Consider the following 13,742-nt stretch of genomic DNA (forward strand, 5'->3'; position numbering starts at 1 on the left):
CAAGAAAATCTTTCCCTTTTTCGGACATTCTGCATCTGCAACTGAAAATTAATAAAGGACTTGGGGAGTACACACAGTCAGTCAACAAGGGACGAAATTCAGCCAAAAAAAAAAACGAAAGAACACAGGAAAAAAACCAAAAGGGTTCCAGCGAACCCATCGTAAGTATGCCAGGTGAGAAAAGGTGAGACGCGTGTGTCCATGTGTTTGTTTTTGTGTATCTTGATGTGGCTGTGGGTGGTTTGGGTTTCAATTTGTGTGTGTGTGCGTTTGGTAAGCTTAATCCTTAATTTAAAATACCACAAGTAAATATTTGCTTGAATCTTTATATCCTCAGTGAAAGCAGCTGCCAGTTACCAGCTGCTCCTGTTGATGTTGCACTCGTTAATCAAAGCTAAAAGCAAAGTGAAAGCTCACCCGGACAAATGATGGCGGAAAGGGATGAGCCAGTGACAGAGTTTTGAACCCGTTAAATTGTTAAAGAATTCAATTAAAATTTCAAATTGAATTTTAAAATATAATTCATAACGAAACCTTGGATTACATTTACAAAACAAAAATAAAAAAACCCTTTTCCTTCCTTCATCAAATAAAAATGTAATCCAAGTTAACAAGAATTCAAAATCAGGATAAAACCTTAAAAGACAAATTTGTATAGAACAAAATAAAAATACTGAGAAAATATTTACAAGAATAATCATTTTCTTTGTCTTCCACAAATTTTGAATGTTCCCGCAAGAATTTGAGAAATTTAAATTCTTTAATCGAAAAAAAATACTTTCATCTCTGCAAAATTGATCAAATAATATTAAAAATTTTTGGTTGGCAATAATTTAGAACTATGTATAAATAAATGAAGAACAATAAAATGAAATTGCATGAGTTGTTTCCCTAAGCTAACTTACCCAGTATAGGGTATCTCAAAAAGGTTTAGAAAAGCTATTCGCGTTCCAAATTTAATTATAAAAGTATTTCAAGCAAAACAAAGCAAAATACCCGCAGGAATAGACCTCCATACATATGTATGTACATATGTATGTCAAAAGCAAACAACCAAATTTCGAAATTTTTCCATATTCTACATTTTTAACAACGAAATGATTTTAGCTATGATATCGATTTACAATACTTGTTGGTTTTCCCCAATTGGCTTAACTTATTAGTGAGCATGGCAATAAGCTGATCAATGGCTTATTTAACTGGCCTAATCTGACCATTAGGGAAAAGAAAAGAAAGGTCAAGAAAAGAAATGTACACTTATTTCAATCCTGAAACTAAAAAAAATAGAATGTTTGCTTATTGGCTGAGTAAATTATACATATATACAAGTTAAATTATTGAACTGAATGATTTATTCGAATCGAAGTTTGTACCAAAAATTTGACAAGTTGGAAAATTGAAGGTCTGACCAAGCCCATTCGTTTGTAAGTGACAATAGAGAGCGGGAAAAAAGTGCTTTAGCGACCTGACTACCCCCCTGGGCCATGAGGAACCAATTGGAATCGTGTGTTGTATTGGCAAAAAGTTTCATGACCAAACTGACTGACCAACTGATTCCACCAGCCACCACACCAAAGGAATCTAGAGACGACGACGGCGACGTGGTCTTTGGTTTTTGATACCGACACTGGGATGCAAGTTTTGATTAAAAGGCCACCCAAACAACTGTGACAGTTGTTTGGTGTCTACAGGAGTGCTAGTAGAGGATTTGGGGCACGTATTTTGAGCACTGCAATTGCAGTGCAATGGGTAAACGAAAAGAACATATTGATTGAGTAGTTCTCAGTCCCAAAAGACCACCGAGTGCGGTGACAATGCTGTCATATTAATTCTCTTGAAGTTTCAACGTAGAAAACCGCATAGCAATCAACTGATTAAACACATCGCCGCCTCTTCACACAGACATATTCTTCAAAAATGAAAATAAGTATATTTCGCGTGCTTCTACTCATAACTCAATGTTTAAATACTTTCTCTCTCTCTCTTTTTTTCTTTTTTTTTTCAGCTGAGCCAGCAAATCCCTTCAGATAGACAGCTCCGTAGGGATGGTTAAAGGGAGCTGCATAAATCCCTAAGTACTTGGCAACGGCAATTTCATTAACTCCGACATTTACGTTAAATAATGTGATTGTGATTTCATTGTGAATTATTTATGTATGAATAAAAAAAGCGAGTTAAAAAAAAAACAACAAAAAAATTATACAAAATTATATGGAAAGGAGCAAATGAATGGGGAGTGATATATGTGCGATTATAATTAATTTTTACCCTTACTCCCATTATTATAGTCTCCATTCAGTCGTTGTGATGTATGAGTCAATTATAGAGCTCTCTCCATAAATGGATGAATATTATCTATAAATCAGCCTGGACCTGGTTATGCTAACCAACCTATCAACCAAACAATTTGTGGTTTCAGAGGGTTAGGGAAAATGTCCTTAAAAATAACTATTAAAAACATTCCTTCCATTATTTCTAAGTTATATCTGAATTGTGCAACATTTCCGACAATTTTAGGTAGAGAACGGCTTTCTCGAATGCAAGAGTGAATTATAGATTTAATAAGTTCCTTATAGAAAATCAAACTCATTCTTATGGCCACGTGTATGACACCCACAGTATTTCATCGTTTTGAACTTTTAAAACAATTTTCCGATAAGTTTTACCTAGATTCAACTATTTCGAAGTCTTCATCGTGCGCTGGGGCATTGTGCGGAAGTAAATGCCACCGAGATAAGCACTAGCTGCTTCACTTGCTGCTTCATCTTTTCGCCTCAAGCTCAATGGTAGCTTAAATAGAGCAACTTAATAAAAGTAAAAGAAATGGCTGTGGGGGGCGAGAGGTGAAAGGAGAATGAAAATAAGTAAAGGCGAAAGAACTGCACTTAAAAAACTTGTTACCAAATGCAAAGCAGCTTAGCAACTTGCCCCTTAACTTTCGCTCTCAATTCTCTTCCTATAAAATTTTGTTTGACGAGGCGCAAATACTTGCAATACTTATGTTTCGGTTAAGTTTTCACATTTAAGCCCATTCATTCATAATCCTGTGATGTCAGCTAAATAAAAAAAAGCTTTTGTTTTTACCCAAATATGTAACTCAGTTTAATTAGTAAATGTTAGCCAAGTTCTTCTCACCGTTTCATACTATACACACACAAACATCCCCACACACACAACGAAAAGTAAGTTTACTTGGCCATTCTGTTGGGAATTTTGTTTTTAATTAATTAAATTATACTTGTTCTATTCTTCCATTTCTGCCACATGCATTTTTCAAAAGGACTCTTTGCTTCAATTAAATGGAAGTGGTCGAGAATGTGAAACTACGGCAGGGACTAAAGAGATTAAATTGCCAAATTATAAACTGGGTTAAGGCATTTTTGGATCAACTTTAGTTAATAACAAAGTTTAGTTATACGCCTGGTCAGCCAACCTGTGTGTTCAATAGCAAACAAAAAAGAGCAAAAGTCTACTTGATACAATCAGTGGCGACATTTTGCTGCCCCAAGAGCGCAATGCGCCAATAATTTCTCATTATTATTTCAAGAAACGGATTTACAGCATGCGGCAAATGCGAAGAAAAAAGGACAAGAAAGTTGCGAAAGGAGAGAAAACGCAAACGGAATTGAAAAGGAAACCTGTCAGTAGGCATTATCCTTAAAGCTTAGCCCAGTTGTACGCCCACTTTACGGTTTCTTTCACATGCTCTTTCACATAAAGTCTTTAGATGATTGACTCATTTTTTTTTCGTTTATACTTACTTACCTCTAACTTTTATTGAGAAATGGACAATATTTTTTAGAACGGAGTGATATGATCCCGAAATGAAACATCATTTTACATATTGCAATCGAGTCAAAAAGAAGAGTATAGAAACATTGGTGGTCAACATTTGGATCTAATTTTTTTTTTTTGTTGTTGAACTCATCAAACAGAGTGCAACATTTTCTGCTGTTCATTTCTATTCTTTTAATTTCCACATTTTTCCATTTTCCCAGCTTGTTTTGTTGGTTTTTGTTGGCTAGTTTTCATTTACAAACTACTCGAATATGCCACTAAGTATGCGGGAGTCGGCAAGAAGCGTAAATAGTTGCTAAAAAGTGCAAAAACCGAATGAATAGATTTTTTTCACTGCGCTCACTTCCAATACTTTGCCATGCCGTCAAATAAGAAACTTTCTCTGGGGAACTTGAAAGAGAAAAGTTTTTCTCGCTACTACTTTTTTTCCTTTTTGTGAGTTTTGTGTGCAAATATTTAGCGTTGAAGTTGCATTTGCGGTTGCATTTACAACATCCTGCTGTGATAATTAAAAAAAAGTGCTGCAAGAAAGTTGCTAAAGCAATGCGGCATGAAGTGAACTGAATGAATGAATGGAAGGACGAAAAAAAGTAATTTATACAAATACACCTACTTATCTACGTATGTGTGAAAGATATATGAATAACTTTAAGCCACAGGCCGAAAAGACGGCAGAATAAGGAAATACCAACAATTGTCCTTAAACATACATATTTGCCTTCATTTTTTGTGGGTGTTCATTTTGTTGTTTGGCAAAGAAAAACACAAGGGCAAAGTCACTCCTTTATCGATCGAAACGAAATCGAAGTAAAATATTTAACTCAATGGTGCCCCTAAATTAAAATTAAAGCAAACTCACAAACAGGTCAAAGCTGCATGGTAAATGTTTGGTATAAATTAATCATAAAGCCGAAAAACAAAACGAATTCATGCATTAAAGTTAGAAACTAGAAGAAAACATGCAAAGTGAAATAAATAGAAATGTAATAGAAATCAAAAAATTAGTCGAAATTTTCTTTTGATAAGGAGTAAGCTTACGACAATGTTTAAGTGCATTACGAATATAAATAAAATCCTTTTTTTTCAATATATTAATAACTACGCCACATGGCGTATACGTAACGTGGATTGAAATGATTCGACCTGTGGATGATTTTTTTATATGAGACTGAAACATGTGTTATTTAAATATATCCTAAAAAATTCTCTATTTGTGCCCTAACAAATGGTATTATAAATTTGGTTACGTGTTTGGCATGCAAACGGGAAATTTTAAGGAAGAAACTTTAATTGTAGGTGTATCCAAATCATAAGCCTCAAATTATAAATAACTGAACTACCAAGTGATACTAAAGAACTTTTCGAGTGAATATCTCGAGTTGAATTCCACAATTTTGCAATACAAATTGTATGTTATTCAGTTCAAAAGCAAATGTGTCTGTCACCATTTGTTGTAGAGTAGATTTAAGACGGATATTTATACAGATAAATCTACTTAGTGCTTGCGTTGAAATCCTATAATTAATGGGAATCATTTTCTCTTTTTCTCTCTCTCTCTTACTTTCCCTCTGGGTTTTGTATTGTGCTTTGAATATTTAATTAAAATATTACTCATACGCCATGTGGCGCTCGTTACTGAGGGATGGAATGGAAGTAGGTTAATTTTCATATCGATGGGTTCAAGAACCTCATGCGTTTAGTTGTTGCTAGGCATTGCAGGGCCAAGGCAGGGCTAAGCTTAAGGAGTAAATAGCCAGCAATTACCGAAAGCAAAAACAACAACAACAAAAAAAGGTCATTAAAAGCAATCCACAACAACAATAACACGCAATGTCGTCTGGCTTTTGGATTTGATTCCATGTGCGTGTAAATGTGAGGCCATAAAATGGGTTTAGTTTCACTAGAAACGAAAGTGAAGCACTATAATATTGGAAATTTGCTTATTGAATATAGAAAGTTTTCTTTTCCATCGTAATGTAAAATAGCCATAACTTGTCTAGCAAAAGATATAAAAAAGCTTACCTTTATATCCCTAATGCTTGATTTGCGATTTAAATTTGCTTTACAGAGATCACAACTATGAAAAAAGAAACATTGAATAAGATTTGTTTATTAGGGTATGCACAACTTCGTAAACCTTAAAAGTTGCTCGATCCATAGACAATTGGTTGGATATGGAGCATATACATACATATATGATTCGTCCGATAGTCGCAGTTTAGGTACATTATTCTAAAGCGATATAAAAATGACATTGTTCTGTTTCTAACTTATTGAACTTTCCTTTAAAGTCTTAATAGTTTGAGACTATTATCAAAACGACATTAACCAAAACGTTCACCACAAATTTCTTCTCATCGTGGAGCTTCATGTGGACATTCAATTTGCTTTTATCCCTAACGCATTTGAAACCTTGTCCTTAAAAAAATCTTCCCTTAAAGGGCTTTTCCAGGTTTGGCATTTTTAGATATTGAGACGAGTTTGATGGACCATTAGTTAGATGGCTTTAGAGAAAGTGGGTTCATTTACTTAAACCCTCTGTTTTCATCATCATCATCTATGTATATTACCATTTTGGGAATTACACATATTAACTGTGTAACATACTTCAATATACGTTCAATATCGTATATAAAATTATAAGATATGGAGAACTAATACTAAGTCCTTTTTTTCATTTGCTTAATTTTTTGAAGGCTAAGTTCCAAATATTTTGCACAATTTTAATCGCTTCATCATCGCTTCAATGCATATTGAATTAAGTAAATGGGCTTGCTGACCACAGCTACGCCAAATAAGGATCATTTTAATACAACTTCGTCCAAATGTTGTTATCACAGAAGAATATTATTACTTTGTTTACAATTTCAACAACTAGGTGTCAACTATCCAATGTGAATGGCGATAACAATAATGGCGCCAGAATCGCAGTGATCGATTGTGATTATCGGTCACTTATTTAAATTTTCATTTTTAGTAATGACAATTACAATAACTTTATTTATCATATTACATCTATTACTTGTCTACATTTACTTCATAATGTAGCCTCTACATCTTCATCTATCATTTCATCAATGTAATCAAAGTCTTCATAAATTATTTCATCCAAATCCTGAAACTCTTCATCTTCTTTAGACTCCATCTCACCATTACTTGAGTTTAATACTTGAGGTATTGTTTTCTTTTTGGGATCTTCTAAATTTTTCAGATGAGATTTCGATTTGCAATGAATTTTCAATTGGGTGTTGCGTGGGAAACCAATATCGCATATTTCACAGCTAATAAAACGAAATAAACAAAGAACTTTATTGAGGGATTGTTATTAGATAGTTTTTACAATATCTTACCGATACGGACGCAAGCCTGTATGCAAAAATTCATGTTTGCTTAAACAAGACTTTGTAATGAAACTTTTGCCACAAACTTTGCAGGGAAACTTGGTATTGTAGTGTTCCTTGCTAAAATGAAAACAAAATTATCGGATGATCCCTCACCAGAAATTTACACTAACCGTTCATGACGACAGCGAGCATCTCCCGTCCGAAAACCTTGTGAACAAAAGCGGCATTTCCAGGGCTTCTGACCCTTGTGACGCACAGATATATGCATTTGCAGCAGAGGATTGGTAAAGAATTTCTGATCACACTCTGGACACTCGAAAGATTTTACGCCCGTATGTCTCACTAAATGCAGTTTAAGGTTGCTGGAATTATCAAACGATCGTCCACATTGATCACAAACCAAGGAAGCAGCCACTTTTGGACGCCTCGACATTGATTTCTTATCCGCAGCTGAAACTGATGGCGTGGGCGATTGATCACCTTCATCAGATAACATCGTTACCACTGACGATTGCGAGTGCGTTGGCGAGCCACAATCCCGAACAGGGCTGCTGCAGCGGCTACTCTCCGATGAAGAAGAATCTAGAAGAGCTGTTGCAACAGAATTAAGATTTGGTTGTGCTTTAGTCTCTGATTCAAGCCGTGCTTCTGAAGCTTCCATAGATGAGCGATTGACACAACTGCTGCTGGAAATGATAGAATTTGGTATACGAGCACGCACAATACTCGATACCTTTGGCCCGGTTGCAGTAGCAAGAACACTTCTCAAGCTAGGCGACGAGGCAGGCGGACGTGCCCTAACTAGTGATCGCACATTTTGGGGGGCCGGTCGCTTAACCGCAGACAGATTTGTGTCCGAATCACTAGATTCACTGATATATGCACCCTTTTCCTTAAGCAGCTGATGATTCGTTTTGATGCAGCACTCGCGGAAGGCGATCGAATGATTCAAGTCCAAGATGCACCGCGAGCAAATGCTTCGCGGCAGGTCTATACTTTGCACTAACTGAAATTCAAGGGAATGTTTTAGTACAAGAAATAAAAACAATATTTAAATGTACCCGGACTTACAAGGATGCCCGTCAGCACTTTCACATTAAGCACCAGTTCTGCGTTCTGCTGGTCGAATATGTCCTTGGCAGATTGTTCATCTATGTGATGAGCACACAGTCTGCATTGTACAAGCATTTTAGTTAATAACTTTTTTTATTTTACTGTCATTAATTAAACGTCTGCAAATAGACAGCAAAATTTATTTTTTAATGTTGATGTGGCGTTTCGTGGCGAATGGCATAGTGTTAGTTATGACACCTCAAGCGCCGTGACACGAAAAAACACGCCTATTTGAAATTCAGTACATATGTATGTATATTAAAATTGTTTTCCCGTATCACGGTCATTTTTTATTCAACATATTCTTCGATTAAAGTCTCTGTCATACAATTTTCGTCATCCTCTGGGTATATAAGTTTATAATTAATTTCATCGTCCACATCATAACTTTGATCGACCGATGCGGCGTTGGCTTTCTTTTGATGCGTTTTGGAACGAAAGTGAAGTTTCAAATTTGTACTCCTTGGGAAACCAATATTACATATTTCGCAACTGTAAAACAGAATTTATGTGAACTATTTATAATATTTTAGCAAAATCCTCTACAAATTACCGATGTGGTCGCTCTCCAGAATGAAGAAATTCATGTTTCTTGAGATCAGATTGAACAATAAATCCCTTATCACAGTATTTACATTTAAAACTGAGTGTTCGTATGTGTCGGATCCTAAAAAGAGACTATAATTAGAAAAATATCGACTTCTTGGCGGCTTTGTTTACCTTTCATGTCGACATCGGGCTGTGCTGGTTAAAAATTGAAGTCCGCAGAATTTGCATTTGTAGGGTCGCTCTCCTTGATGTCGCACACGATCATGAAGATTAAGTAAATGCTGACTAAAGAACTTCTCACCGCATAGGGCACATTCAAAATTCTTTACTCCCGTGTGCCGCACCAGATGAAGTTTAAGATTGCTGGGATCCTTGAAGCATTTACCGCACTTATCACAAACCAGTTCGGGAACTCCACTAGCGGGAACGCGTTTCCGTTTGCCAGATGACTGATTCGATGGCAACGACGTTGACTCTGGTAGAGTGATGAAATCAGGCTCGGCCAATACTGGAGATGGAGTCATTGTCTCACTAGTTGCTTGTTTTTTAGGGGGTAGTTCTGCGACAATTTTCACAATAGCACGCTTGGCTTGAACCGGGGAATCCGCGGCTTTCCTTGTCGAAGTGTTTAATGGGTCCGGATTCTTTTGTGGCGTATTTGACTTATCCATGGATTTTAACAATGTTTTTTGAGTTTTAATACAACGTTCTCGGAACACCATTAAGTGATTTAAATCTAAATGGCAGCTGGCGCAAATGTGTTGGGGAATTTGTGGCCGGTTCAGTAACTGCAAATCGCATAATTGCATATAATTTACATTTTTTAAATATTTTTAATCTATGTAGCTTACCCTAATTCCTGTGATTGCTGCAACATTCTTAAGGATGTCAATATGCTCCCCTTCAAAAATGTTTGGGGCATTACGATTATGTATTTCCTCATTACAGAGTCTGCAGTAAATCGGCATTATGGTTAATTTTATTTTAAAATAAACTCTGACTTTAATCCAAAACAATAAAAGCGTTTATCTCACGGATTGATATGCTGAAAACAATAATACAACTTGTGAATGGCAAACACATACTCTAGAGATGACCTCGTGAGTAGGGTTAGAAAGACAGAATCATCGGTATTTTATTAAAAAAATGTTCCCGCTAAGGTAAACAAAGGTTACTAAGCAAATACATATGCACTACAAATATATACTACAAAGGATAAAGTTTTAAATTGTGTTGCTAATCATCCATTTCATCAGCCATTAGTGATTCAGCCAAGTCGTATTCGTCAAAGTTCCCATCGCTGACCAAGCTTGCTTCATCCTTGTCAGATTCCACGTATTCCGCAATTCTTCTTCTGTGATATTTGGTTTCATAGTGTTTTTTTAAAGTCTGTTTATCCACAAATTGTTTGTTACAAGATGTACAGCTGAAAGAAAAGCGTATTTTTAATAATTTCTACAAACTCGTCTAAATTTAAAGAAACTTACATGTGCTTAACAGTCTTTTCGCCATCTTTATGAAATTGAATGTGTTTATCTAGACTAATTTTACTTATGAAAGTTTTAGGGCATATGGAACACCGAAATGGCAATTCATTTGGATGCATTGTTCTAATAAAAATGAAGGAATCGATTAAAACAAAATCAAAGTCAATTTTCATTTGCTCACCTTTCATGCCGACACCGAGCTGGACTATTCGGGAATCCTTGTCCGCAGTATTTGCAAATGAAGGGCAATTCATTTCTATGTCTGACCCGGATATGTAAATTAAGTAAGGGTTGCGTATAGAACTTACGCGCACATTCATCACACTGGAATGTGGGTTCCCCGTGTGTCCGTCGATGCGCTAGCATATTGCCACAATCACGAAAAGACCATCCACAATGCTCGCAAGTATATTTCTTATCGCCAGTATAGTAGGGCTTTCGTTTTCTCCGTCTTCTAATAGGGTCATCGAATTCTGGAGCTTCTATTTTCTTTACCGGTGACGGTAATCGTTTGATAAGGACGCGAGGATAATTGCTGGTCAAAGGCACTTTCGAGCGCCTCTTCCCTGGGCTTTTTACGGCGTCCAATTCATTGACCATTTTGTACTCCATCATTGGATCCAGCACATTGCTTTTGTCTTCTTCATCCTCTTCGTCTTCTTGATTCTCCTCGTTTTCGTCCAGTAACTCCAGCTTGGGATCTTCCAATAGAAGTTGCTGCGCTTTAATGCAACGTTCTCGAAACAAAGCTGCATGTTGCAAATCCAGATAGCAGCAAGTGCAAATATGTGTTGGCAAATCCTCACTGTAATTGAACTGTTTCAAAGAATTGGAAATTTATTAACCTGGCTACTGTCTGCTATCTGCGACCCTGCTTACCTCCAGTCCTGTTAGACTTCTTATATTTTTAAGCACTGCTTTATTTTCGTTGGTAAATATATCCTTGGGGTTGGCTGTTACTATCGTGTCTGCACAAGCTCTACATTTATGAGTAGTCATTTTTAAATTGTTTATTAAATTTTCAATAATATACAAAAAAGAACACCCAAGCGTTTTCTGAAATCAAGCCAAGCGCTTCTTCTTCCTAGGTAGTTGCCATTCACCCAGATACGCTGTCATTGTATCGGTGTGTGAACAGCTGGCAGTAGGCAAACAGCTGACAGAATATTTGAATTTACTTAAATTACCTTTTCCAAAAATTATGTACGAACTGCGCAAACTTTGCCGCACTTGTGGAAAGAATGCCGATGAAACTATGGGCGCCGAACTATTCGAACAATCGAATGAACAGCTGCTAAGTGTTTTGGAAGACTTAACAAATTTGTTTGTGAGTTGCAGAATGAAATTAAGAGAAAACCAATTTATAACCGATTCATTGCGCAGCTGGAATATGATAATACTTTGCCTGAATGTGTTTGCCATGAGTGCAAGACATTCTTGAACCAAATAGTCGAATTTCGTACGAAATGCTTGAAAACCCATAAGGAACTTTTGGAAAGAAAGTGCAAAGAAATACAGGAATCCGACAAACACGATGATAATGAAGTTGCTTACGGGGCAGCGGAAATAGATGAATTGCATACTGAAGTTGATCTCGATACTGAGGCAATCGAGGCTGAAATAGAGCTAGACGAAATAGAACAAGAAGTGATCAATCCCCCGTCCCCGGTGAAGAAGACAAAAAAATCTCCAAAAAAGTCAATAAAACGCAAGAAAAGTCAGAAAACCTGGATTTGTGAGCTCTGCGGTGGGGAATTTAAATGTTCCACTTATTTGAAACTCCATTTACTGCGTCATACTGGTAAGAAAGATGTTGAATGCGACATCTGTCAGGCCAAGTATTATACGGAAAACGAAATGAGGCGTCATAGGATACTCCACACAGATGCCAGACCATATGCCTGCCGATATTGCAACAAAACGTTCCGCGGTTGCAGCAGCAAGGTTGTACACGAAAGGTAAAGCTGAATATTTAATAACTTCAAAAGAAAAAATTATTAATAGGCGTTTTGATTACAGAACTCACACAAATGAGCGTCCATTTGCCTGCCAGTTTTGCGATAAAACCTTCCGATCCACATCGTCGAAACAAAACCACGAGAAGATCCATTTGAATAATCGAAATTTTCAGTAAGTATTCCACGTAATTTTTAAACAAAGTATCTAAATATGTTTTATACTTTTCATGTTCCAGTTGCGAGACCTGTGATCAGTGGTTTCTACGTTCATCACACCTACTTTTACATCGGCGCACCAAATTGCACATGAAACGAGTCAACAATGACAATACTAATTCTTAATTAGACTAATATAGTTTTTAGATAATAAAAGATTGTATTATAACTTTAATCTTGGTTCTTTAATGTTGAGCTGAGGTTATTGATTTCAAACGTAGGCAATGTATTTATTTCCAAAATGACCAAAGTTTATGGATATCGAAGGCCATGCTATGCCGCTTCCTTATTTCCTCCCAAATTCTTGGCAAGTTTAATATTTAATGCTCATCATTTCACTATTTATTATCTTACATATGTTTTATCTTCATAATTTTTAACGATTCAAATTGCTTTCTTGGCCTGGATCACCTTTTCGTTGTCGTAAATCTCCTTGGCATAACACAAATTGGGATAATCGAAAGCAGCTCCATAGCGGTTCTTACAACCAGAGGTTGCCTTCTCTCCGGGTGTATACACGGGCTGTCCAACAATGTTGGAGGTGGCAAAGTTACAAGTAAGCACAAAGTGATTGTAAAAGTCCTTGGAGAACCTTACAGCGGCACAGCCAATGTGGGTATTCTTTTCGGCAACGGCAATGGTGAACTTGGCAACGCTTTTGTTGGGCAGTTCCTCAGGGAAATTAGAGAGAATTTCGGGTGAGACATTGGCACGTTCAGAGAACCATTTCTCAATCTGTTCCTTAATAATCTCGGCATCCGTATACTCGGACTCGGCACCGCTGTAGCTGAAGATGGCATTGTTCTGTCCTGCATAGGCAAATCGTTCGGTGCTGCGGCACTTGTCGGCTATGGATTCACAGGTTTTTACATTGAAGAGGGCTAGATGAGCAAGCTCTTCGCACCAGGACATTTTGGCCATGCGAACAGCTTTGGGAAGTTTTTCAATCAAGCCACCAGCAACTTTATTGCGGAGATCATTGAAAATACTTAAGATTAGCTTTCGGTGGCTGTCCATTTTGATTTCACGAACATCGCTAGGACATTCTACACTGAAATTCTGAAAAGACAATTATAGATGTTAGTGAGTCGCCCTATCGGGAGGATTTACTTACTCCTTTGTTATTACAAGCGATGTGCTTATCCAGACAAGTGGGGAGTGCACAATAGTCGATGGCAAAGACTGAGGCAACCCAAAATAGGAAAAGCAGGCAAAGTTCCTTATGCTTGATGTCTACCATGTTTATTGATCGGCTGTGGGCTTACAATTGCCTTTCC

General features: G+C 36.8%; 5 protein-coding genes across 5 annotated transcripts; 1 reads left to right on the plus strand and 4 right to left on the minus strand.

Annotated features, from left to right (window-relative positions):
• Positions 1 to 6,778: 6,778 nt before the first annotated feature.
• Positions 6,779 to 8,441, minus strand: LOC6650704 (zinc finger protein 177-like). The gene is made up of 4 exons (XM_023180203.2): positions 8,214 to 8,441; positions 7,313 to 8,148; positions 7,149 to 7,259; positions 6,779 to 7,079 (listed from the first exon to the last, which is right to left on the minus strand). The coding sequence occupies exons 1-4, from the start codon at positions 8,328 to 8,330 to the stop codon at positions 6,836 to 6,838; spliced, it is 1,308 nt and encodes a 435-aa protein (XP_023035971.1). The 5' UTR covers positions 8,331 to 8,441; the 3' UTR covers positions 6,779 to 6,835.
• A 68-nt stretch (positions 8,442 to 8,509) lies between these two features.
• On the minus strand, positions 8,510 to 9,856 carry LOC111519416 (transcription factor Ouib-like). Its single transcript, XM_023180204.2, has 4 exons — positions 9,656 to 9,856; positions 8,976 to 9,592; positions 8,809 to 8,922; positions 8,510 to 8,747 (listed from the first exon to the last, which is right to left on the minus strand). The coding sequence occupies exons 1-4, from the start codon at positions 9,770 to 9,772 to the stop codon at positions 8,546 to 8,548; spliced, it is 1,050 nt and encodes a 349-aa protein (XP_023035972.1). The 5' UTR covers positions 9,773 to 9,856; the 3' UTR covers positions 8,510 to 8,545.
• A 53-nt stretch (positions 9,857 to 9,909) lies between these two features.
• On the minus strand, positions 9,910 to 11,362 carry LOC6650705 (oocyte zinc finger protein XlCOF8.4). The gene is made up of 4 exons (XM_023179943.2): positions 11,171 to 11,362; positions 10,473 to 11,107; positions 10,292 to 10,414; positions 9,910 to 10,230 (listed from the first exon to the last, which is right to left on the minus strand). Exons 1-4 carry the CDS (start codon positions 11,288 to 11,290, stop codon positions 10,041 to 10,043), a joined length of 1,068 nt encoding a protein of 355 aa, XP_023035711.1. The 5' UTR covers positions 11,291 to 11,362; the 3' UTR covers positions 9,910 to 10,040.
• LOC6650274 (transcription factor Ouib) lies at positions 11,321 to 12,640 on the plus strand. Its single transcript, XM_002073137.3, has 4 exons — positions 11,321 to 11,618; positions 11,675 to 12,249; positions 12,311 to 12,421; positions 12,486 to 12,640. Exons 1-4 carry the CDS (start codon positions 11,493 to 11,495, stop codon positions 12,589 to 12,591), a joined length of 918 nt encoding a protein of 305 aa, XP_002073173.1. The 5' UTR covers positions 11,321 to 11,492; the 3' UTR covers positions 12,592 to 12,640.
• A 144-nt stretch (positions 12,641 to 12,784) lies between these two features.
• On the minus strand, positions 12,785 to 13,737 carry LOC6650275 (antigen 5 like allergen Cul n 1). The gene is made up of 2 exons (XM_002073138.4): positions 13,580 to 13,737; positions 12,785 to 13,524 (listed from the first exon to the last, which is right to left on the minus strand). Exons 1-2 carry the CDS (start codon positions 13,703 to 13,705, stop codon positions 12,850 to 12,852), a joined length of 801 nt encoding a protein of 266 aa, XP_002073174.1. The 5' UTR covers positions 13,706 to 13,737; the 3' UTR covers positions 12,785 to 12,849.
• Between the last annotated feature and the right edge of the window lie 5 nt (positions 13,738 to 13,742).

The sequence above is a fragment of the Drosophila willistoni genome, chromosome 3R (genome assembly GCF_018902025.1).
Source record: "Drosophila willistoni isolate 14030-0811.24 chromosome 3R, UCI_dwil_1.1, whole genome shotgun sequence".
Lineage (NCBI taxonomy): Eukaryota > Metazoa > Arthropoda > Insecta > Diptera > Drosophilidae > Drosophila > Drosophila willistoni.